Raw genomic sequence first — 24,359 nt, forward strand, 5'->3', positions numbered from 1 at the left:
TCTCCTCTTTCTGTATCAGGATCTCACTTTGTAGATTAGGCTGGCCTTGAACTGACAAGAGATCGAGAGCTGGGATTAAAGGCATGGACCACCACATGTGGCATGAGCCTAGTGTTTAATCATGGGTTTGGAACTATGCATTGAAGCCTGCCTGGTGGGCTCACCTTTGAGTAAAGACAATGACTGCCCCTCCTCCAGATTTCATCAGTAGTCAGTAGTTCAACATAGAGCAGCAGGCCCCCTAAGTCCCTCCCTGATCCGTGACTGCCTGTTCACTGGCCCATGTTTGCACAGGCAACCACAGCTGCAATGTGATCTTTCACAAGGGCTGTATCATCATGCCCTTGAGACGACTGACAAGTTTTTCTGTACTTTTTTTTTTTTTTAGAGAGTCTCAGGTAGCCCAGGCTGTCCTCAAATTCCCTAAGTAGCCAAGGCAGATCTTGAACGCAGATCCTTCTGCCTCCACCACCTGCTGGGATTACAGGCATGCTCTGCTATGCCCAACTTTCTCTGCTTTCTAAGACTTACTTGGGGAAACAATGCCAGCCCCATTTCACAGGTAGTAAACAGAAGAACCTGGATTCAGTCCCTTGTCCTCTAACCACAACGCTTGGTCCTGGGTGTGCTACTTTAGCCAGGCCTTTCCCACTTCATGAGCTGGCCCACCATCAACATACTGAGCAGATGTTGGCAGGAGGCCCTGGGACCATCTGCAGGCGGTAAACACTTGATGTTCCAGCAGGGAGGATGACAGAGAAAAGTCTTGGGGTGGTGGGGACTGGGGTTTGTGAGGACTGAAGCATAAATGACAAATAGGAAGTATGTTTATTTGAGGGAGAGTAGGAGGGGCAGGGATCCAGGATGGCAGTGAGGCTGGTATGGGGTCACAGTGGCTGGGGAGAAGGGAGGGATTCTGTTCTCCGGCAGCACCTGCTGTGTTCCCACAAGGGACCATCAAACAAAGACTTTGACGAAGTCTACCAAGCGTGGGTCCTTGTAGAGCTTCTCCTCCAGCGCCAGGTACTTCAGTGGAGCCAGCTCTTTGTGCCTGAGCAGAGTGAGAAAGGAGAAGGTGAGGGATGGCCAGGCGATCGGAGGGTTCCCAGGAGTCCTCCCAGCTGTGCCCCTTACCGATTGAGCCGCTGTTCTAAGATTCGGATGCGGAACATGGCCTGAGAGCAGTAGCTCAGGTACAGGTCTTCTTCCTCCGGCGTCAAGGTTACCTGGTTCTCCTGGTACCACTGCTGCTTCTTCTGCAGCTCCTGGGTCTCCTGGAAGCATGGTGGGGTGGCATATGGAATGTGTGAACTGGTCCATAGCCAGGCCGTAGGCCCATAGATGACCAGGTATCCCCAAGAGGATTACAGAGCCACCCACAACCCCCAAGCTATGGAACAGTTAGAGGATCACAAACATATCTTGAGTGGGAACTGCTGGAGTCATGATTTGAAAGACAGCATGTGCATGCAATCAGAACAGGGTCGAAAGAGCTAGTCGGGGCCAGGAGTGTGCTTTAGTGCACAGTCCTGGGCTCTTCCCCTAGCTCCTCATAGACAAAATCAAAACAGCTGGGTGTGGTGGTGCACACCCTAGCCCCAGCTCTCATTAGGCAGAGGCAGGTGGGTCTTTGTGAACTTAAGGCCAGTCTCATTTGCACAGCAAGTTCCAGGCCAGCTAGGGCTACAAAGGGAGACCCCTTCTCAAAAAACAATGCAGGGCGCTCGGTGCTCTCCAGAGGACTAGGGTTTGATTCCTAAAACTCACATGGAGGCGCATAATCATTTGGAATTCCAGCCCCAGGGGATCTGATGACCTTTGCTGGTGTCTGAGGGTACTAGGCATGCACATGGTGTCTACACACGTGCAGACAAAACACCCAGACACACGAAATAGCCACCTGACCCAGACAAGTTGCTAATGTGCTGAGAGGGACCACTTGTCTTCAAAAAATGAGAATTATTGTGTCCCACCCCACCCAGCTCTGCTCTGCGAACTCTGTGAAGTGCAAGCTGCCGCAGGGGATCGCGTGGTGTGTACCTCAGCTATCTCAGCAGTGGGCCAAGGACTAGGAGCTGCGCTAAAGCACCATCCCTCAGTCCATCTGCACACAAACACACCCACCCATTCCTCCACCCCTCTGCCCACTCGTTCATCCCCCCTCTCATCCATCCATCCGTATCCCACCCTTAATCCTCAGCCACATCCATCTACCCACACATCCGTTGCACACACCCACCATCCCCCCACCTAGTCACCCACCATCCACTCAGTCCACTCACCCATCTACCCGCCAATCCATGCATTCTCACCGAGCCACCATCCACCCACTTACCCAGGAACAATGGGGGAGAAGAAAATCAGGAAGTTACAGACACTCTCCAACCACCCGTCTCTCACAGATCTGTGAGGCACTGAGCAAAGACATCAGGCCCCATTTTCTGGCTGAGGATGGTGAGGTCTCCTCCCCTGCCCAGGCCTGGGCCTGTGCCGCACCTTCTCAAAGCGAGCCTGGATGAGGTTAGCCTTGTCGATGAGGCGCTGCTTGAAGTCGCTGAGACACTCGTCCTTGAGACGCACCGCCTGCCAGCGTGTTAGCTTCTCGCCTGGAGGAAGCTGTGCCAGGAACGGGGCCAGGTAGTCCAGCTGGGTCTCCACCTGCCGCATGTGCTCCTCATGCATGACACGCTCCTGTGGGCCAAGAAATCAGCTGAGAGAGCAGGACCTCCAGGAGACCTCCAGGGCAGCTGAGTCCATGGTGCGAGAGCACAGAACAAGGTCCCAGACCCAGGTCCCAGCATAGTTCCTATGAGAGAGGATTGCCTCTTGACCCATGTTTAAGGGTGACTGTTTCTGACTCGAATGCATCTCTCAGTTTGAGCCTCAGTTTCCTCCTCTGAAAACAGACCAGCTCAAGTCTGGAAAGCACAGCGCTCAGGCCTAACAGTCCACAGCAGGTGTTTACAGTGAATGGTGGCGGGTTAGCAATGATGCTGAGCCCCCATCAGTTTCCTCTTTTGCCCACAAGGCCCTACATGGGGCACACAGGAGCCAGAACAACTGGAGACACTGTCCTTCTCTATGGATCCAAGAACGATCCAAAGCCCAGCCTTGCCAGGCCAACTCTAAACTGCTTTATCTGCACTTCATGGTGAAGAGGATCTAGAAGCGAGCCTGGGAGCACAAATGGGGCTTCCCAGTTGGGAAGTTAAGCCAAAGCCCTGTGTTGCTGAGTCCTGCTGCTCAACTTGTGCCTGTGCCTGGACTCCCAGCTCAGGCCACAGCCTCAGTGGAAACCCTGATGGAGGCGGACATGTGGCTTTCATTTGACCATAGTCCTGGATAAGTACACCTAGCCTGGATCTTAAGTGCTCTTTAGGGTGACACATCAACACAGTCCATTTGGCAGGTTAGAGTCAACAAGAGTATTCACCTGCTGTCACCAGTGACATCGCCCCTTGCAAAGGGTTCTCATGTTCTCCCTACCCTGGAGGCCAGGCTCCGAGGGAAAGAGACTCAGAAGCATCAGGGAGGCTCACCATGGCCTCCCGATACTCCTTGCTCTTCTCATTGCGTTTGGTATCATAGATGGAGACAGTCAGATTATGCGCCTCGTCCTCCTCTTCCCGAAGCTTCAAGATCTCCAGCACCTTGATTGCACAAAATGGAGGATATGCACAGCTAAGACACCCCCCCCCCCATCTCCCTGCTACATCCTCTCTCTGGTAGGACCTTACCTCGAGCTCTGACTCCCAGGCCTGATGTCGGGACAGCTTTTCTTCGTGCTTCAGGTGAATCATGGTCTCATACTGGTAGAGAAGTTTCTTGGTGTGCTCCATTGGCTCCACCTGGGACCAGAACCGCCACAGTGATGGAGAGGCTGCATCTGCTCAGGTCCAGGGACCACTTGGTTTAAATCTATTGTCTTTTTCTAACTGTGACCTCCAGCAAGGTGCTTAACCTCTCCAGACCTCAGCATTCTTCTCTACAAAATCACAGTAACAAAGAGGGCCCAGAGAAAGATGCAGAGGCTTAGGGTTGTGCTAATTAGAATAGGAAGGTGAGACCATTCTAGATTCTAAGACATAAGAATATCCTGCCACCTCTAGGTTGGGTCCCCGGGACCTGGGTTCTAGGCTTCCCAGAGGTGCAGGCAGGGACTGTGAGGAAGTCTCAGCCTGCTATATTCTCATTTTGGTGGAAACAGGATGATTTGTTTCAGAGGAGCTGCAAGGGAAAGGGCTTCAGGTGGGAGATGGGTTTCCCAGTGGAGCCTTTAAGATGGGCTGGGGTGGGAGTGGGGGCGGGGATCCACCTGGGCTTTCCCAAGTTGCCAGAAGACTCTGCTGGCATAGTTTCCGGAGTGCGCCCACCGTCCCCTGTGGCACGCAGCCACCAGCCCACCTCGAAGCTGATGCACATGTCGGGAGTCATGATGATCTTGTTGCCTTTGCTGTCCACCTCCATGCGCCGCAGGAACTCCCGCTTGGATGCGGTGATGTAGTCATCGCGGCAGTGGTAGCGGAGCTGGATGCGCTCCTCCTGGATCAGAAACACGCGCTCGGCAACGTCTTCATCCGCAAGCTTCTCTGGATTGCGGAAGAACCGCTCTGTGATTTTCTGTGGGTCCAGAACATGCAGAAGAGGGTCATGCGCATGTTCCGTGGGCAAGAGCAAAGGACTTGGGACCCCAGGAGTTCAGGGGTGCGGCTTGTGGATCAGCCCCTTCTAGCTAGGCAATGGATTCTGTGACCCACGGTGGGTCAGCTTCTGAAAGGTATTCAGCCTTTCTCCAGTTTCCTTCACCAGACTCTGCTTGCCTGCTCCTAGATGGCAGGAGCTCACACCCTCTCCAAGTGCCCCTTGCTATGGAAGGGACCACCTTTGGTGTGTGGCTGGAAGCTCAGTGGCCAAGAGTTTTGTAGCATCTTAGAGGAAACAAAGCCCCATCTGACACAGAATGGGTGAAAACAGAGGTTCTAATCACCCCAGATCACGATAAGTTTAAAGCCTGTTGAGAACAAATTGAGCGTGTGCTTTGGTGCGCAAACACTCATTTGTGTGATGACCAGAGGCTAACACTGTCTCTCTCCATTGCTCTTCAGCTTATTTTTTGAAACCAGGCTTCCGTTTCAAAACCTGGACTCAGCTGAGCTTGAAGCTTACTGGTTTGGCTTGACTGACTGGCCAACAGACCCTACGTTTGCCTCTCTGGTGCTGGGATTACAGATGTGTGTCACAGTGCTCAGCTGTTTTTGTGGGTGCTGGGGATCAGACTGGGGTCTTCGTGCCTACAAGCCCAGCTCTTTACTGAATGAGCTGTCTCCTTGGTCTATTGAGATAGCATTTTATGTGGCTCAGACCAGCCTTGGACTCACTACATAGCTGAGGTTGCCTTGAGTTTTTCTTTCTTTCTTTCTTTCTTTCTTTCTTTCTTTCTTTCTTTCTTTCTTTCTTTCTTTCTTCCTTTCCTTCCTTCCTTCCTTCCTTCCTTCCTTCCTTCCTTCCTTCCTTCTTTCTTTCTTTCTTTCTTTTCTTTCTTTCTTTCTTTCTTCCTTTCCTTCCTTCCTTCCTTCCTTCCTTCTTTCTTTCTTTCTTTCTTTCTTTCTTTCTTTCTTTCTTTCTTTCTTTCTTCCTTTCTTTTTTTCTTTTCTTTGGTTTTGTTTTCTCAAGACAGACTTTCTCTGTGCAGCTCTGGTTGTCCTAGGACTTGATTTGTAGACCAGACTGGCTTTGATCTCACAAAGACCCGCCTCTCTCTGCCTCCCTGAATGCTGGGATTAAAGGTATGCACCACTAGGCCCGACCTTGCCTTAAAGTTTTCATCCTTCAGCCACCACCTCTCAATTAATCAAGGGCTTAACTGTCCAGCTAAGAACAAACCTACAGTAATATTGGAGAGACGTCGTTAGATGTCTAGTCATAAGTGTGTGTTTGTTCATTACAATGAGGAAACAGTGCTTTGTTTTTCTAGCGGCTGGGGACACAGCTTAGCCCTAGCAAGCCCAGGAGTCTGCTTGTTTAAAGTGCTTGTTTCACATTTAGAATCCTGGCAAAAGCGCAGGCATTGGTACCATCCCAGAATCAGGACTTCCCCTGGTCCTGATGACCTGCTCTATCTGCCAGAGCAGCCGGACAGGCCCCCAGCCCAAGCACAGGCCTCTCACCACCACGGGCCTGGGGTTGGAGTCTGCGCTGTTCGGGGTGAGCTTCTTGATTCTGGGTCCAAAGATGATGTGGCGATAGGACAGGAAGTCTGAGCGCCCCTGGAAGTACTCTGTCATTGTCACGGGGGTCTCCTCCCGCTTTTGCAGGCCGTCCACACGGATGTTCTCATAGAACTCCATGACTCGGTCCATCTCAGGCTGCATAGACTTATAGGAGTGCACTGTGGGGATGGGGAGGATGGAAGGAGCCAGGTGAGCACCAGGAGCTGTGGCGCTCCTGTACACATGAGCGTCAGCCAGGTAGCAAGTCCCCACCTCCTGGGTATTTCGGTTACGTCTGGTTCTTTGTTTTTATACACAATGCGGTGATGAACATTCATATCATAATTTATGGTTCTTGCTCAGTCTTTGCTAAGAACAAACTCTTACCAGAGGAGTCACTGGGTCAAAAACTTGCTCACATTTTAAGGCCATTATTGTTGCTGTTAGAGATGAAGTGCCGGGCCTCCGGCATGCTAAGCATGTGTCCTACCACTGAGCTACATCTCCATGGTATTAACACGTTCAGCCCAATTATTCTACAGCAGAGAACTACCCGCCATTATCAACAGGGAACAGCTTTCTGCTGCTCTCAACCCCTAGCACACGCATCAGGTTAGGGTAATCTGCCCACACAAAGGCTGTGGCGTGGCCCCTTGTTGGTTTAATCTTGAAAGTCTCAACTCCCAGATGTGGATGATTGGATGATGTATCTCCATGTGTTTGTTGGCTCCAGACTTTCCTCTGCTGACGTATGGGGCAGGATATGGATCTCAGAAGGTGGAGCCTTTCTTTTCTCTCTTCCCAAGCGCATGGACTCCTAGCAGTAGCCCTCTGCTCCTGCCTTTGCCCTTGGTGGTGGTGGTGGTTGGCTTTACTGCCCAGCATTCTTAGACCCTTTACATATGACCCACACCATGTACCCACTGGTGGAGACTCTGGCCCGATCTCGGCCACAGAACAGCACGTGGCCATGGCTTTGACTTTCCTTAGAAAGCCGTTGGCCACCAGATCTTCCTTTTCTGAGCTTCCTTGGCTGTCTGCACACCTCATTACTTTACAGAGGTAGAGACAATGTTCCTGTGTGCCACCCAAGGATCTCCTTGAGAGCTGGGGCTAGTTCTCCCCATCCATGCCCCTCCCCCCAGGCCTCTTGGTTTGCCCGGTGATGGGATCCATGTACCACGCAGAGACTGAGGATGGCCCGGCTTGAAGTAGTCTACGTGCAGGCCTGTGATCTTGTTGATGTGCTTCAGCTCCAGCATATCCTCCCGGTTCTGGTACCACTCCTTTACCTCCAGAACCTTGGTACCTGTGGGGACCCAAAGACGGTTGCTGTAGGCAGCCCAGCTCCTCTGGCCTGTGCCACGCAGACACCAGGAAAGTAGAAGTGATGTGCGCAGAGTCACCCAGCACAATATTGGGTTGTCGCCATCCCAGCCCGCACTTACACTGTAGGTCCTCGTAGGTGGTGAGGCGGCACACCAGGCCATTGCTGTTGAGGTACGGGGACCACTTCTCCACCTGTGCCTTCTTGTACTGAATCACTTTCTTCCCACTGGGGCACCGGGTCTCAAACTCTGTGGATGCAGAGGGGGCTGGCGTCTCTCGTCGATCCTTCCACCCTTCCTGGCCACTCATCCACCCTCTGCATTGCCTATAAAGTGCCTCTGGGCCCACAACCAGCTCCAGGGAGGAAGAAAATAGTCACCAGTGCTGACTTCAAATCTGCCCAAGCTACCCTTGGGCTAGCCAGAACTCCAGAGCCACCCCTTACCTCTGCCAGATCTTTACCAGTGAGAACACTGTGCTGGAATGACGCCCAGCCCCAATGACCCCTACTTTTTAAGGCCCATTTTGCCTCCTCCCTTATCTAGGCTGTAGTGGGTGCTCCCACCCCAGGGTTCATGACCACTTCTTTAGCATGTTGCCACCTGATGAAACAGCCTGTGCCCTTCTTCTGGGTCTGGGCATTTGCAGGCGGGCATATGCAGACCTGTGGCAAAAGGTAACCCTTCCTTCTTTGCCCACGCCTCCCGGGGCCTGACCTCCTTACACCATATACTATATGTGCTGTCTATGGTCTTCTCTGAACAGGGGGCGTGAGAGAAGAAGAGAGGTTATGTCCCAGGCCCTGGTGGTCATGCTGTTAGCAGTCCAGCTGTGTGCCAGATGGTGTCAAGCCCTGGGCACAGAGCTGGCAGGGTATTGAGAAGGGTGGAAATAAGGGCCCAGGAAGCCTCTGTGGCCCCTCTGCTGAGCTGTGGCCACAGAACTGCCTGTGGGCTGGGAACCAGCAAATGACAGACCGTCCTGGGTGATCTCAATCGGGGAGACCCATGAAGGCGGCATGTCGAAGCTCTTATCGTCTTCCTCTTTGACCTGTGGGGAGAGGAGGAGGTTGCTGGCCAGGGCCTTGGAGCAGAGGCCATGGCACAGTTCTTTCCCCTACCCCAGATCCAGATTTGCTAAGGGGGCTATCAGTTTCTCCGAAGAGCCAGAAGTCAGGAGATGATCCAGGACAGGGCAGAGGAGGAGACATCTTGGGCAGAGCCCATACCCTAATTGCCTGGTTGGGGTTTTGTCTGATGCTTGTATTTTGATGCTAAATACTTGGCCCTCAAGATCTGGTTACTGCCTGGATACACCTATCCTTGTTGTGTAAACCTGCCTAAGACATTACTCCTAATTGGTTGATTAAAAGGCCTAAAACCTGGGCAGGGTAGGATGCAATAGGCATAGCTAAGGTTCCTGGGGCTTTGGGAACAGGAGAATCATGGGAAACAGACAGACAGATGAAAAGAGACGAGGCAGGAGGATACCACAGTGAGTTAGCACAGAGAAGGAACCACGTGGGCCAGGAGTAAGGACTCTCCAAGGATGGCATGGATGGAGAAAACACCAAGACTAGAAAATATAAGCAAGTATGTTGGGATTATGAATGGAAGGTAGCTCAGATAAGGGTGGTTAAGACGGATGGCATTGGATGGGGGCTGGCAGGCGGATGGTGAAGTTGTTGAGGCAACATAAGTGAAATATCTGCTCAAGGTAAATAAAGCAATTAGAACAGCTAACAGGTATCTATGTCTTATTAATTGTGATAGCATGTTAAATAATACTGCTGTAATAATTATAGCCAAATAATAAACATTTTATAGCCCAACACCAATTTTATCTACAATAGTAGTACCTGCTCTCATAACCACAACCTTTTGACCAAACCACCTACAGCCATGATGGCTACTCAGGGATCCTGTGTCAGAGGGGCCCATACCCTTTGCTATACCTAGTACCAGATAAGGAGGACTGGGCAAGTTCTTCATCCACTCGAAGCCTGGGTTTCCTTAGCTGTAACTGGGCCTCTTGGGAGAACTAAAGGCTGTTATGAGCAGGGCTTGGGGCTCTGCAAGGCTGTCCTTTATCCATCTATGAAATAAGTCTTGCTCTAAACAGTTGATCCTCAAATCAGACTTAGGACCCTCTGTGTGTACACTTTCTGCCACAAACAATGCTCAGACCCTGGAGACTTGCTCACCTCATTGTGACTTCCTCCGGGGACACACAGGGTGATCCGTCAGCAGGGGGCAGCCTGGAAAACCCCGTGCTATGTCTGGACCCACAGCTGAGTGCGGACTCTCAGGGTGTATCATGTCCTGTCCATACTGGAGAGAAAAAGGATTCTCCTTGCAGGGAAGTGATGGGGCTTCCAGAGGAAGCAGGGTCCTAGGTTTAAGGATGTTCCCCGTGTTACATGCCCTACACACGGCTGACCCATGCCCACAGCCAGCAGGGGTGCCAGAGCTCAGAAATGAGTTGGAGAACAGGGTGGCCTCAGTCACGCTCAGGCAGCCCTCAGAGCTGGGGACCTCGACATGCGGCCAGACTGTTCAGGTTTGGTTCCTAGCTCTCTTGCTTACAGGGGGTGTCCTTTGGCGTCTCATTTTGCCCTGCTGTATTCAAGTTGTCCTCAGCTTCCCAGGTGGCAGAGATTTAAATGGGTGGACTAGGATTCCACACCAAGACCAGAGCCTGTCCCTTAGCTTCCCAGGTGGCAGAGATTTAAACGGGTGGACTAGGATTCTACACCAAGACCAGAGCCTGTCCCTCAGCTCAGCCTTCCTTGGTGTTGGGCTATAAAAGTCACATGCCAAAGCCCTCACCCTTGGCCCCTATGAACCCAGTTGCATGTGGAAGTCAGCACTTTACAGATAAGGCAACGCAGTCTAACTGGGGTCTATCACAATATGCTAAGAGTTCTTATGAGACAAAGGATTTAGGACACAGCTTAGCAGAGAGAAGGCCAGATAAAGCACATTAATGGCCATCAGGAAACCCAGAGGCTCTGGAAAGAAACCAGCCCTGCCAGCTCCTTTGATCCAAAACTTTCTAGCCTCCAGGAGCATGGGGCTCCAGTCAGTAGAATTTTCTTACTAGTGGGCTGATACACTGTTACTCTTGCTACTGATACCAAACACGGACTGTGACCCTCACCTAGTTTTACCTGTAAGGGAGGAATGGAAGATCCCAAAGCAGGGGGGATTTGCCTAAGGCCCCTGGGCTCCTAGTCTCTGACTTCTCACACAGGACCTCATGCAGGACAGGAAGGAAAGGCCTGCCTTGATAGACAATCACAAGGGCAACCAAGCAGGGGCGGGCAGAGTGGCATGCCCTGGGACTCCTGCTCCAAAGAGATGTGGTCTCTAAGGAACCCAGCTCTTGATTAGGGCTCCAGACGGGAGAGACTGAACTCAAGTACTGTCCCTCCCCTAACCTACTGGAAGGTTCTGGGCTGGTCACTAGACATGCCTGGGCCTCTGTTTACCCATCTGTAAAATGAGGGGCTCTACAAGACCTCTTTGCTTTGAAGAATGTGTAATTGCTACATCTGGACTTCCCCCACACATGCACGTGTTTTCAGGGACTGTCAGGCTGCCTGATGCAAACCGGGTTGAAGCCTCTTAACCTGCCCTCCTGCTACCACTCACTGTATCGTCGTCATCATCATCATCCATTCCTTCATCGTCTTCATTAGTCAAGGATAGGTGAGCCTTGTCGGTCCCCAAGAGCATGTACTCCCATCTCACTGGGTCTCCCAGGTCGAAGACCAAATCCTGATGGAGACAGAACCAACTGAGTGCGCACCCCCCCAACCTCATGACTGTGCCTGCTCCTAGGGCAATGGCTGTTCCCAGAGGCCAGCAGGGGCTGTGCGGAATGTCAGCTCTATCCAGCCTCTAAGAGTCCAGACACATTCTTCATCTCAACAGGGAAACTCAAGCCCCATTCCCATCCCATCATCCCATTTCCCAAGAAATCCTCTGTGCAGAAGAGACTCATCAGTGTTCCCTGCTGGGGATAGTCTGTATACACATGAGGGCATTGCACGTCAGTACAGAGCCTTTCTGAACAGGCAAATTATTAGGAAATGACTGGCTTAAAGTGAGCCTCCTTGGTTTTTTTTTTTTTCTTTTTCTTTTTGTTTTCCCTGACCAGGGAGCCAGGAGCCAGAAATCAGGAGCCAATTGCTACTCAGGACTTAGGAGGATACAAGAGACCTCAGGAAAAACCAAACCTTCCAGGCCTCAGTCCCGGATTTCCAGTCTCCAGAATCTTAAGTCAAACAATGTTCTTTCAGAACCTAGACGGCAGCACTTCCTGGTGGCAGACACAGGCACTAAGCAAGGAGTTGTGGTTCCCTCCATCTGCCCCGGCCCCCGGGATCATCTCCCCAGGTGATGTGTTCCAGTGGGAGATCGAAGCCTGAAGAAAAACTGCTCAGAGGAGGCTGAGCACCCATCCGTCCCGAGGCCACCCGGGTCATGGATTCCCTGTGCTGTCCCGAGAGGCTCCTGTGTATTGTTCCCTGTCTGGTAGCTGGGATGGAGAAGTGGACATAACAGGAGGGAGGGAGGGAGGGAGGAGAGGAAGGCTTCCGGACGTAGCAGTGACTGGGGGGAAAGATTAACGGGGAAGAGCTTACTGTGTAGATGGTCACATATCATTTTATCTCTGCTAAACCCTGTCACTTTTCTCAGTGGCAAGCAGTAGTCACACACTCTTGCTTTTATGCCATGTTCTGTCTCTAAAGAAGAGAACAGGCAGACAATGGCTGCACCCCACATTCCAGGAGCACTTGCTCTCTGTAAGGATGCTGTCCCGTTCCCTGACCCCCAGTGCCAAGCAAGGTTCTCAGAGGGAACAAAGTCCCAGTGCTATTTTAGCACCGTCCGCACTGGCCAGTGTCGTGGTCCCTTCTTCCATGCCCTTATGTGGTGACTCAGCACTGGTTCCCTGGCCCCCCTCTGCCTTACCATAAATGCCCTTCCCATGGCACTGGTGTGGTGTGCCCCACAATAGTGGCGGGCTCCGGAGTCAGGCCATGAGTTAAGGAGGATGCAGAAACACATGTTTCTGGATTCCAGGAATTCAACTTCCTTCTACTTATAGATACAGACTTACTGGTCACCTAGTGGAAGCATGTCCATCCTGCCTGGCCCCCAAGGGGCCACAGTATCTCTTGGATAGGCACATTGCAACTGGTTCTGTCTAGTCAGGAATAGGGGACACTGAGAATAGCAACAGAGCATGGGATACGGAGGCCTGAAGCCTGAGCTCAATTCCAGTGGCTTGTTGCTTTCCCCTTCCCCTGGACAGGAAGTGTCTAAAGGACCTTCTCTGTGCCATTTGCTGTGTGTTCCTAGGCTGGGTACAGGACCTGGCACACAGCAGATGCTTCATGGAGAAGCTGACCACACTGCTTCCCCTCCCAGAATTGCCACTTTCCACGCAAGATGACCCCACCAGATGAGTTAGTCACATATCTGTCCCTTGACTGCAGTCTCTCCCACATTCCCTTGTGTCAATCCACATTTAAACGTTTCTTCCCCACAAGTAGACCCATGAGAGCTGGACACAGTGATAGACCCCACCGTTCAGGAGGCTGAGGCAGGAGGATTGTAAGTTTAGGGCCAACCTTGGCTATAGAGGAAGATGCTGTTTCAAAAACAAACAAGAAGAATCACAATAATTAAGAAGCTGTGCTGGGAATGTAGCTCAGTGGTAGAGGGCTCGCCTAGCATGTGAGGCCCAGGTTCCATCTACCACTGGGGGAAAAAAATAAGCCAAGATTCATTAAAAAAAAAAAAAAAAAAAAGCCTGAAAGATGTTTCTAGTTTGTGGGATTTTTCTCTGGTCATGGGTCCAAAGCAGTTAGGAAGAGCTTCTGGGAGAGATTGAGATGTAGCTCAGTTGGTGGAATGCTTGTCTAACATGTTTGAGGCCCTGGCACACATCCTCAGACCCACATAAACTAGACATGGTGGCACATGCCTGAAATCCCAACATTTGGGTGTTGGAGGCAAGAAAGTCTGGAGTTCTGCTGTTCAAGGTCATCCCGATTATACAGTAAGTTCAAGGCTAGCTTGGACTGCCTGTGACTTAGTGGAAGGGAGGAGAAGGAGAAGGAGGAGGAGGAGGAAAAGGAGGAGGAGGAGGAGGAGGAGGAGGAGGAGGAGGAGGAGGAGGAAGAAGAAGAAGAAGAAGAAGAAGAAGAAGAAGAAGAAGAAGAAGAAGAAGAAGAAGAAGAAGAAGCAGCAGCAGCGGCCTTCAGTTTACCCATAGTACTAAGGGGCAGAAATCCTCTTTGAAGGATGTTGAGTTCTCCAAAGAGAAAAAGGCAGCAAATCTCCCAGTCTGCACTGGGATTCTGATGGACCACATCAAAGGAGTAAAGATAACAGAAAGGCTTAGTTAAGGTCATCCAGGATTGCTAGATCTTCTCTTTTCCTACCATAATCTCATCCAACATCTCTGCAGAAAGATTAAAGCATCTAGGTATCTAATTATCTCTAAAAAAAAATTTTTTCAGATGTAATTTTTAGCAACGCACACACACATGCACAAGTGAAACACAGAACTGTGCTCATGAATGAAAAACTAGATTTCTCCAATGATGTATGCAAACCACTGGGTATGCAAACCACACTTAGAGCAGGCCCCATGCCCCATGCCCAGCAGAAGATGGCCAACACAAAATGAACTCAATGATATTTTTGGAGGGTCTGATAATGCTTTGGTTTTTGTTCGTTTTGTTGTTATTGTTCAGTTTTTTAACACTACAGGTCTTTTGCTTATAAAGTATAGTTTCTAGTTTTGTGTTTTTTTATGGAATTTCTGTACGTGTGTATATATGTACATTTGTATGTGTTTCTTGTGCTTTTCCTTTTGTTTTGTTCATTTTTTGTTTTTTTGTGCTTGTTTGTTTGTTTTCATTTTAACTTCTATTATTATTATTATTATTATTATTATTATCACTATTATTGCCTGTCTGTTGTAATGAGAGAGAGAAAGTGTGCAGATTTGGGTGAGTGGGGAGGTAGGGAGGATCTGAGAGGAGCTGGGGGAGGGGCATCCATAATCAGAATATACTGTATGAAAAAATTTTATTTATTTTTGAAATAGTATGTAGTCACTATTTGGAGCTCACTTTATAGACCAGGCTGGCTTCCAACTCACAGAGATCCTCCTGCCTCTCACCTTGAGTGTTGGAGTTAAAAGAGTGTACCACCATGCCCAGTTTAAAAATCTATTTTCAATTAAGATTTTTAAAAGGTTCAAATTTGAGCATTTATATAGAAAAATAATACCCATGAACTTACTTTTATTTTAAAAAAATCATAGTAAGTGAGATGGTCTAATCACCATAATCAAGAGGCTAAGACTGTCAAAATAGATAAAGGAAAGGCCCAGCGATACACACTTGAATTTAGAATATAGGAATAGAGTTTTGTTTAAGAGGCAAAGAGAGTCCATGCTAGCAGAAACCAGAAGAAAGTCAAAGAAACTATATTTGTGGATTTTAAATAGATATCAGGATAAAAATGCTGGTAGGGGTAAAGGAGGGCATTTACAATACAAAGAGGTCAATTTATTAAGAAGGCATGATAGTCAGGTGTAGTGGTGCATGCCTGTAATCCCAGCACTCTGGGAGGCAGAGGCAGGCGGATCTCTGTGAGTTCAAGACCAGCCTGGTCTACAAAGTGAGTTCAGGACAGCCAAGGCTACACAGAGAAACCCTGTCTTGAAAAAAAAAATTATAATCTTAAATGTTTGTTCACTAAATTATACATCTTTAGAATATTTGAGGCAAACACCAATAAAAGGAACAAAGAAATCCAACATTATAATCCAGCATTTGGGTAATGTTGAGAACTTTAAAATATAGAAAACAGTTGGGCACAGTGGCACATTCCTGTAAACCCAGCACTCAGGGAAACAGAGGCAGGCAGATCTTTGTGAGATTTCATTAGAGGAAAAATACATGTACACCATCAGTCTCAAGACTGGGAGCAGATTCCATCACTATGGACTCTAAATATTAAAAGGAAAATAAGAAGCTATTTTAACATTTTATAGCAATAATTTGAACACTTAAATGAAAGGAAAAAAACATTTCCAAAAGACAGAAACTACCAGAACTCACTCAAGAATAAATGCCTTGGGCTAAGTGTGTGTGTGTCTCGATGCTAGAGCATTTGCCTGAAATATTCTGGTTTGGAGTTCATCCTCAACACTGCCAAAATAAACAAATTATCCCAACTGAATGTGTGATCTGAAACATTCCAGGAAGAGCTGGGCATGGTGACACACCCCTTTGATCCCAGCCCTGGGAGGCAGATTTCAGAGATTTCAGAGTTCAAGTCAGTCTGGTTTACAAGGTGAGTTCCAGGACACCCAAGGCTGTGCAGAGAAGACTTTAGACCCAGATGTCTTCAAGGAAGAAACAATATCAATTCAGATTAGAAGTGATCACGAAGATAGAAAACCCCCAAATTCTTTCTAATTTTTATAGAGTTCATAAGCAGGTTTTAACTTCCTGGATACAAGGACGATCTGCAACAGGTCAACTGTAGTTTTAAAACAGCGCAACACCACCTTCTATGGAACGTGGGGAAACGAGGCAGGCACCGGTGTGCGCGCCTGTAATCTCAGCATTCGGGAGGCTGAGGCAGAAGACCATGGTTCCGGGGCCCCCCCGGCCTAGAGCGAGACCCCATCTCAAACTCTCCCAAACAAATGTTGAGTGTTGGCAAGGAGGGCAGGGGTGCCCAGACTGTCACTTAGAGCCGGGGTTGGGACTATAGATCGGTGCAGTCACCTTTGCCAGTGATGAAATGTGACTCCCCTGAGTCTTGACCCAGCAGAAGCCACTGTGTGTTCACTGAAATGCAGGTGGGAAATGGTCACTGTAGCACTACTCCAAGTAGCCCCATGCTGGGAAGGGTCTAAGTGTGCCACTCTAACGTAGAAAAGCAGCTTCCGGCATGCCCCAAGAACAGGGGATGGATGAACAAAACACTGCACGCAGAAAACGACGGATCTAACACACATCTCTGTGACTCGACAAGTCTAATACAGAGAACACACAGTGCAGGACTCAGCTGATGAACTGTGTTAAATCAGGGTAAACTGATCAACCCTGTAGGAAGTCAGCACGGGCTCCCTCCCACCTGCCTCGCCTGCCACCCCCCCCAATAGCATCTCAAGTGAAGTGTGTTGGTTTACATAAATGAATTTTTCGCCCATTGTTGTAGTATCGGGAATCACCCCCAGCCTCATACATGCTAAGCTCCTGTTCTGCCATTGAGCTTGTGGCTGGAGCGGTTACTGGATGGGAGGGGCCGGGTCCTGGCTATGTAGGGGAGTTCCTTATCACAGACTAATCCAGGAAGATGTGCACGTAGGATCGCGTACCTGTGTGTGTGTGTGCGCGCGTGTTGTGGTGTGAATGTGCAGCTCACAGGACAATTTTCAGGAGTCAGTTCTCTCCTGCCACTGTGTAGGTCCCTGGTATCTACCTCAGGTCGTTAAGGTGGGGGGCAAACATGTTTTACCCACTGAGCCACCTACACAGCCCTTGCCGGTGCTGTTCATATCCTTACAGTACAAGCATGCATCTGGGAGGGGAAGAGGGAGGACACAAGAGGATTTCTGAGGCACGGGCCGTATTCCTTCTTGTTCTGGGCGCAGGAAGCAGGGCCTTCAGGGGCGGTGTGTAGAGAGCTTTAGCCTACCCACGTCCCTGCGTGGGTGCTATGCTTCTACCCACGGTTCATTCGCACAAACCCACAGCCCGCGGGTTAGAGAGGACACACACAACGGACTGGAGAAGTTCACCTTGCCGGAACAGTCCCTGATAGGCGGGGGTGTGGGTCCTGGGACCTCCACCATAAAGGACCCTGCTATAACGGTGTGTGTGTGTGTGTGTGTGTGTGTGTGTGTGTGTGTGTGTCTGCACACGGTCCGCACCCCGGGTCTCTAACCTCCCGGCCTGCTCCCACGAACCTTGCAGCAGTTCCAGCAGTCCTGCATGTTGATCCAGTAGTTCTTGTGGTTCCAGAGGCTCTCGATGCCCAGGAAGTGTTCGTCCTTGGTGCTGTAGCTGCGCCCTGTCAGCGGGTCGATGAAGAAGCACTCGGGCACCTCCCGCTTCCCGGCCAGCACCAGGACCCAGGAGTGCACCCGCAGGCCGTGCAGGGGGTCGGGCTTCGACTTCTCAGCCGCCTGCACGGGGAAGGTGGGTGACCACCAGCTAAGGGAAACTCCCTAACCGCCCTCCCTTGGTGCCCCAGGTTTCCCAGTAAAATGGGAGGGGCCAACCCCATCTGTGGTTCGCTCTGCGGGGCGACAGCATGCGGGATTAGTTTCCATCCCAAGAAAGGCAATGTCTTCTCCAGGTAAGCGGTGCTTTGGTCAATCTTACAGAGAAGGCCTTGAGGTATGTTATCCCTTGGGCCGGCTGTAACCAGCCATGGCCAAGGTGCAGGCCATGGGAGACCCACCAGGAGGCGATCTTCCTCGTCTTTGAGCCGCTTCTCTTCTCGGTCCTTAATTGCCTGCAGTCTCTTGTCCTCCTGCTCCTGCTCAAACCTGCTGGTCAGGTCCCGGGGCGGCTTGATGGCGTATTTCTTAGGCACTGTCTTCTCTTTCTCCTTGACTATCTGTCACCCAACAAAAGAGGAAAGTTAACTTCCAACCTGCACCCTTCACAGGCTTTATGAGACTAGGGCCTAGTCCTGACAGAAAAGGGAGCTGTAGTGCCCTGGAGGAAACCTTGTCGGGATGAGGGGGAGTCCACGGGGATCCTCCCTGCAGATCAAGCCTAGGTGCACAGCAAAGACTGCTAAGGACCGCCCCACCAGCCAGAAGGGGATGGGGTAAGAGTTTTCAGGGGTTATCATTGGGCAGTTTCATACATTGACTCCAAGTTTGTTTTCTGGGCCAGTAAAGAAAAGAAGTGTGCCTGCGTGCTTGCATGTGTGCATGCATGCATAGGTGTATGCGTGCACACACATGTGTGTTTCTACATGTGTGTGTACATGTGTATGTAAATATGTACAAAATGATGATACATTTTCCCAGGAAAGAACTCTCCAGGGGCTGCAGAAGTAGGTTTGTGACAGTCAAAGAAAAGCAATCAAGTAAAAAGAAGTAAAAAGAAAAGCAATCAATCACCAGACAGACCCAGGGCTGTAAACATGTTACCACATTATGGTGGCTCTAAAAAGATCACGTTTTTCCTTTTGAGCATGCCCTTTTTAATTTTTATATACTAAGAATGACAGCACTGACTACACAGGGCTGCTATGGGTAGCCACTGAACCAACCCATGGCCACATTAAAATGGTTTATCATGCTGTTATTGATAGAAACTTGGTTCTTTGCATTGCAGCTGAAACAAGTAGGCCAGGAGGTGTAAGCTCTGAGGGAATGGAAGGAAAAGACACTAGAGTGTTTGTTCATCCCTTGCGTGGTGCTCTGAATGAAAATGGCTGCAATAGGCTGATAGGAAGTGGCGTTGTTAAGAGGTGTGGCCTTGTTGAGTGGGTGTGGCCTTATTGGAGGAGCTGTGTCAGTAGGGGGTGGGCTTTGGGGTCTCGGATGCTCAAGCCAGGCCCAGTGTCTCTCTCTTCCTGCTGCCAGCAGACTGGGGTGTAGAACTGTCAGCCTGTCATCATCTCATCATCTCCTTCTGCAGTGCCCTGTCTGCCGATGTGCCTGCATGCTTCCTGCCATGACGATGATGAACTAAACCTCTGAAAGTGTAAGCCAGCCCCAATGTTTTTCTTATTGAGAGTTGCCATGGTCCCTTCAATCCCAGCACTTGGGAGGCAGGGGCAGGTGGATCTCTGTGGATTCCAGGCCACTCTGATCTACAAAGCAAATCCAAGGACAGCCAGAGTTACATAGAGAGACCTTGTCTCAAAAACAAACAAACAAACCAAAAAACAAGGGGTTGGAGAGATGACTCAGTGGTTAAGAGCACTCTCTGCTCTTCCAAAGGAACTGGGTTCAATTCTCAGCATCCACTGTAATGCCAATTCCAATGGATCTGTCATCTTCACACTAATGCACATATAATAAAATTAAGTAAATTGTTAAACAAACAAACAAAAGAAGAGTTGCCATGGTCCTTTCACAGCAGGAGACACCTTGTTTGGCATCCAGGCCTGAGCAAGCAGACAATGTGGCACTTCTCTCTCTTTCTTGAACTCCTTTTTAGTGTGTCAGGCCCCTGGGTCTCCATCCTTCAGCTACAGCAGGGCCTGACTCTTGCCACAGATCCCTGCAATCCACCCAGGGTGTGGAAAGCTCTTTCTGTGTACAGCGTGGTATTTTTCCAAGTGTGAAGAGATTTTTTTTAAGGGTGGTGGTGGTGTGCATGATTCTGGCATGAAACATACACATAAAAATGCCTCTGTTACCCACAAGCGTAACCACACTTTCGTGCAGTAGTACTTCCTATACTAAACTTTAACAGTTTTAAATTTGAAAAGTGCTTCTTTTGTTTGCAGAAACTCTGGTGATCACTGAGTTCTTAATGAGCAGACAGAAAACTCAACCATCACTCGTTGTGGGTAGGGGTTACTTTTTCACGCTAAATGGGCTGGGGATAGAACTCAGACCAGCATGCTTGCCCACCACAGTGGAGGTTCTTGATGTGTGTGCTTTTGAGCGTGTGTGTTTAGCTGAGTGGGAGGAGGCCTAGAATTAAGCACTCCTTTGGCCACTGTTTCCCACCATTAAAACAACCAGACGGGCTTTTATCAGATGCGAGGGAGGGGTGGCGGGTAAACTCGTGATAGCTGGATATAAGGCAGAAGCCACGTGAGCCATCAACTTTGCCCAGTGGAAGCACCATGTCTTAAGCTGAGCTAGGGTAAGGCAAGAGGGACGGCCCTTTGGAGAACTGGTCTGTGGGTGGTGCTGAGGACAGAGCAATCACCAAGGATTTGAAACAGGGGGTCTGGAGCAACAGAGGGTGAATGGTGATGGCGCAGTAACACGTAAGTATAAGGACAGCCCACATGGGAACTCGCTTCTCTAAAGATGGCCAGGGCAGGGCCCTGATCTCCTAAGATAGATAGGCATCCCCGGGACTGTGCATTCTCTGGGCTACCATGTATCAGGTGTACCTCCTTGGCCTTCAAGGTGAGTGGACACACTTCCCTTGTCAGGTCCATGAGGCACAGGTCCAGTGAGCCATAGCCATTGACGCAGTAGGCGTCGTAGCCAGAGCCAATGAGCATGGAGCAGAGCAGGGTGCTGGAGTCGAAGCAGTTCCCCTTCTGGAGCTTGAGCACGGTGGTGGAGGAATAGAGGTGTGTGGGCTGAGCACAGGACATCTGTTAGTTCGAGCAGACCTCTTGCCACTCACCACCCACCTGTAGGGGTAGGGACCCTGCTGCTTTGGGAGGCTCTTGAGGACATGACACAAACCATGGAACCCACACGCGCCTGCCATTTTAAGCAACTGGTGGGCTCTCCTCCAATGCCCCCCCCATCCTTTCCACTCTTCTATCAATGCTTGGTTAGCCACTTCCTCGTCTCCTTCCATTCTCAATGAAAAGCTGACCAAACCTTTCAGAAGCCCAAAGATGGGGCTAAAGGTATAGGCAGGTTGGTATCCCCTAGTAATTTGCTATAAACCTCCTGAAATTAAAAATAAAGGGGCACTGCGGCAGAATCCAGCAGATGAGAGACCAGGTTTGCTGTGTCCCCTTAGGCCAGCTGTTGGTTGCCTCTCTGTGTCTTTTTCCCCTACAGGTGTCTCAGAAGGTTGAAGCCTGGCTGAGCTTCTGTGGTCCAGACTCGCCTTAGGCCTGCTGGGCTTACCCCATGTGACCAGGGGGTAGTGCTTACCGGCTTGAGTGGGTCAGACAGGGGAACCATGCTGAGGAAGTCAGACACAAACTGGGCGCAGCCATCCCAGTTGTAGAGTTCGGGGTAGGGCATCAGCGTAGGTCTCAGCGTTGTGCTCACGAACTTCTGCGGGTTAAGAGATCGGGCCAGGGGCCGTGTGTAGCAGGGACCTGTGAGAGCACCTGTGCCTGGCTGGCCCAGCCTCCTTCCTCAAATTCTCAGGGGAACCCTGAAGAGGCCCAGCTCACAGGCCTCAGGGTGGTAGACTGCTCTCCTGCCTGGGAAGGTCTGGTGTTGGCCAATGACGTGGTGGCAATGGCTGAGAGGCACCCGTTCACATCACTAGCTTATCCACATCTGGGCTGGAAAGACTGGGGGAAAACCCTCTCAAGTTCAGCGAGGCCAAGCAAATTGTCTAAGGTCACTCAATGAGAAAGAACTAAAGGAATGTCCTGTTGGATGTGGCCCTTGTGGAGCCTACAGAGGTTGTAGACAGGGGTGGCTGGTGGTGGCCAGGGTGGTCTCCAGTTTCAGGTGCCAACCCATCATGGGAGGGGCAAAGCAACAGGGCAGAGTGGGGCAGAGGAGGCCCTGAACCCTGGCACTGATTTCTTGCTTCCCTCTACATGGCCCCAGGCATCTCTCCCTGAGGCTCAATGGGCCTCCGTTTCCCCCGTCTATATGGTCCCATACACAGGACCATTCCACTCAGGCATTGGAGGTCTCTTAACCCAGGCCAGCCTTGGCTGCATAGTGACACCCTGGTTTCACTCAAGACTGAAAAGAAGGCTGGGGGTGTGGCTCAGAGGCAGGGTGCTGGCCTGCCGTGTGTCAGGCCCTGGGCTCCCCCACCCCCTAGCTTCCAATTCAGATCCCAGGCCTGCATTCCCCTGCAGTAGTCTATACACTCCTCCAGCCCCTGACAAGCCAGAGCTGAGCCACAGCACAGCCATGACTTGACCCAGAAAAGGTAGAGCACCTAGAGACCTGGGCGTGCCCCACCCCTCCACCTTCTGCCCTGTTCTGGCCCTGCCTTCCAAGGCCCAGGCTTACAGGCACTTCGCACTCATTTAGCGGGTGCAAGAAGAGAGGCACGCGGTCTGGGCACAGTTGGCTGTACTGGCGGGAGAAGTTTTCTGCCACCTGCAGCAGGTGCTCCTCCTTGGGCGAGTTGGAGGTGTAGGAAGGGGGCAGCTTGGTGGTATCCATGAGGGCCTTGTTTATGATCCTGTGTCCCAGCAGGGATAGCAATGATCTGAGTGAGGCCACGCTTGGCACCCCCCTCCCCAAAAGCGTACGGGCAGCCTTTGCCTTTTGCCTTTCCTTCATGTGACCCTCACAGCTACACGGAGACAGTATCATGACTCACAATCTCACTTTTACACAGACAAAGTAATGGAGACTGCAAAAGGTTGAAGGCCTTCCCCCGATCACACAGCTAGGGGAAAGGTGAGCCCTTTGGAAGCAGAACCTGAAGCTGAACTGCATCCCTCTATGGCTACCCTCCTTGCCCAGGTGCCACCATTCTGCCTTGGTCCTTCCTGTGCCTGGCCCTTTCTGACTGTGCCGGGGCTGCTGGGTAGAAAACCCCTGGCCCGACACTCACATCTCCTCGGAAGGGGTGGGGACCCGGATGGCTGCTAGCTGTTTCTCCAGGTCTCGCAGCTCCTCCTGTGTCAGGATGGTTCCCTCTTTGCTCGCTGGCTTCACCTTCTCCGTCTTTTCAGCCCGGTCTGCCCTTTCAGCAGCTTCCTCACGTTCAGCCGCCTCCTCCTCCTCCACTTTTTCTCTCAGGACCTCCATCCTGATCTCTCTGGATAGCTAGAGATGAATATCTCTGCAGGGAAAAGCAGGTATGCTCAGAATGGCCATTGTCAGCCAGAAAGAAGTGACTAAGACCATTCATGCATTCAGAGTAACTGGAGGTGCTTTCTCCTCACAGAGAAGAACAGCATCCCTTCCACCGGGGGGGGGGGGGAATGTCTTGGTTTGGTGCTAGCCCATCTCTAATACCTTCTAATACAACTCTACCTCAAAACGAAGACAAGGATTTGTACACAGTAATGCATGCCTGTAATCACAGCACTTGAGGATGAAGCAGGGGTTTTTTAAATGCTAGGCTAGCCTGGGTTACATAGCCAAGCCGCTTCTGAACAAACATCAAAGTTAGTGTCGGGTTACCTAAAGTTACTAATGTGGCTTTGGCAGCCACCTTCTCTTTGCGGCAGATGACACTGATGCCATAGTGACTGCTGAATATATAGTTTCCTATTCAGGTATATTCATGTAGTCCAGTAAGTCGCCTGGATCAAAGGAAGTTATTCAGAGTAGCAAGGCAAAGCGGAAACAAGACCCACAAAACAGCAGGTACATCAAATCTCGTCTCACAGAACTGGAAACTGAGGCACGATTTGTGAGGGCAGAGGTAACAGGGCTGAAGAGGTGGCTCAGCAGACAAGAACACTTATTGTTCTTGCAGAGGATCTGGGTTTGGTTCTCAGAACAGACATGGCAGCTTACAACCATCTGTAACTCCAGTCTCAGGAGATACAATGCTTTCTTCTGTATGCCATGGGTACTGCATGCATGCTGTATACATAATGTGGGCAAAACAGACACAAACACACATATACACACAGACACATACAGACACACACACACACACACAGACATATACACACAATTTAAGACTAACTTTTTAAATGGCAGATTTATCACTAAGGCATGGTGGGGGTTGACAGCCCAGAAGATGGTCACTATCCTGTGACATGTCATGTGTGCGTCCACAGAGCAAGGCCTCACTAAGGTCCACTGTCACCAACCCAAAGATCTGTCCCCCTTCCCACACCACAAGAGCCCCAGGTTTGAATTGGGGTTGCAATGTACCAGGTTTGAAGTGTTCTGCCGATGAAGTCTTGGTGGGGATGTGGCCCAGTTCTGGCAAGTGAGATG

At 50.5% G+C, this 24,359-nt stretch overlaps 1 protein-coding gene across 1 annotated transcript; it reads right to left on the reverse strand.

Moving 5' to 3' along the window:
• Positions 1 to 808: 808 nt before the first annotated feature.
• Positions 809 to 24,345, reverse strand: Drc7 (dynein regulatory complex subunit 7). Its single transcript, XM_021641551.2, has 18 exons — positions 24,294 to 24,345; positions 23,014 to 23,244; positions 22,461 to 22,635; positions 21,408 to 21,533; positions 20,681 to 20,875; positions 18,047 to 18,205; positions 17,550 to 17,768; positions 11,192 to 11,317; positions 8,516 to 8,588; positions 7,658 to 7,786; positions 7,390 to 7,518; positions 6,168 to 6,388; positions 4,405 to 4,620; positions 3,738 to 3,848; positions 3,540 to 3,650; positions 2,497 to 2,691; positions 1,135 to 1,274; positions 809 to 1,051 (listed from the first exon to the last, which is right to left on the reverse strand). Exons 2-18 carry the CDS (start codon positions 23,208 to 23,210, stop codon positions 958 to 960), a joined length of 2,616 nt encoding a protein of 871 aa, XP_021497226.1. The 5' UTR covers positions 23,211 to 23,244; positions 24,294 to 24,345; the 3' UTR covers positions 809 to 957.
• Positions 24,346 to 24,359: the final 14 nt, after the last annotated feature.

The sequence above is a fragment of the Meriones unguiculatus genome, chromosome 10, assembly GCF_030254825.1.
Source record: "Meriones unguiculatus strain TT.TT164.6M chromosome 10, Bangor_MerUng_6.1, whole genome shotgun sequence".
Taxonomy (NCBI): Eukaryota; Metazoa; Chordata; class Mammalia; order Rodentia; family Muridae; genus Meriones; species Meriones unguiculatus.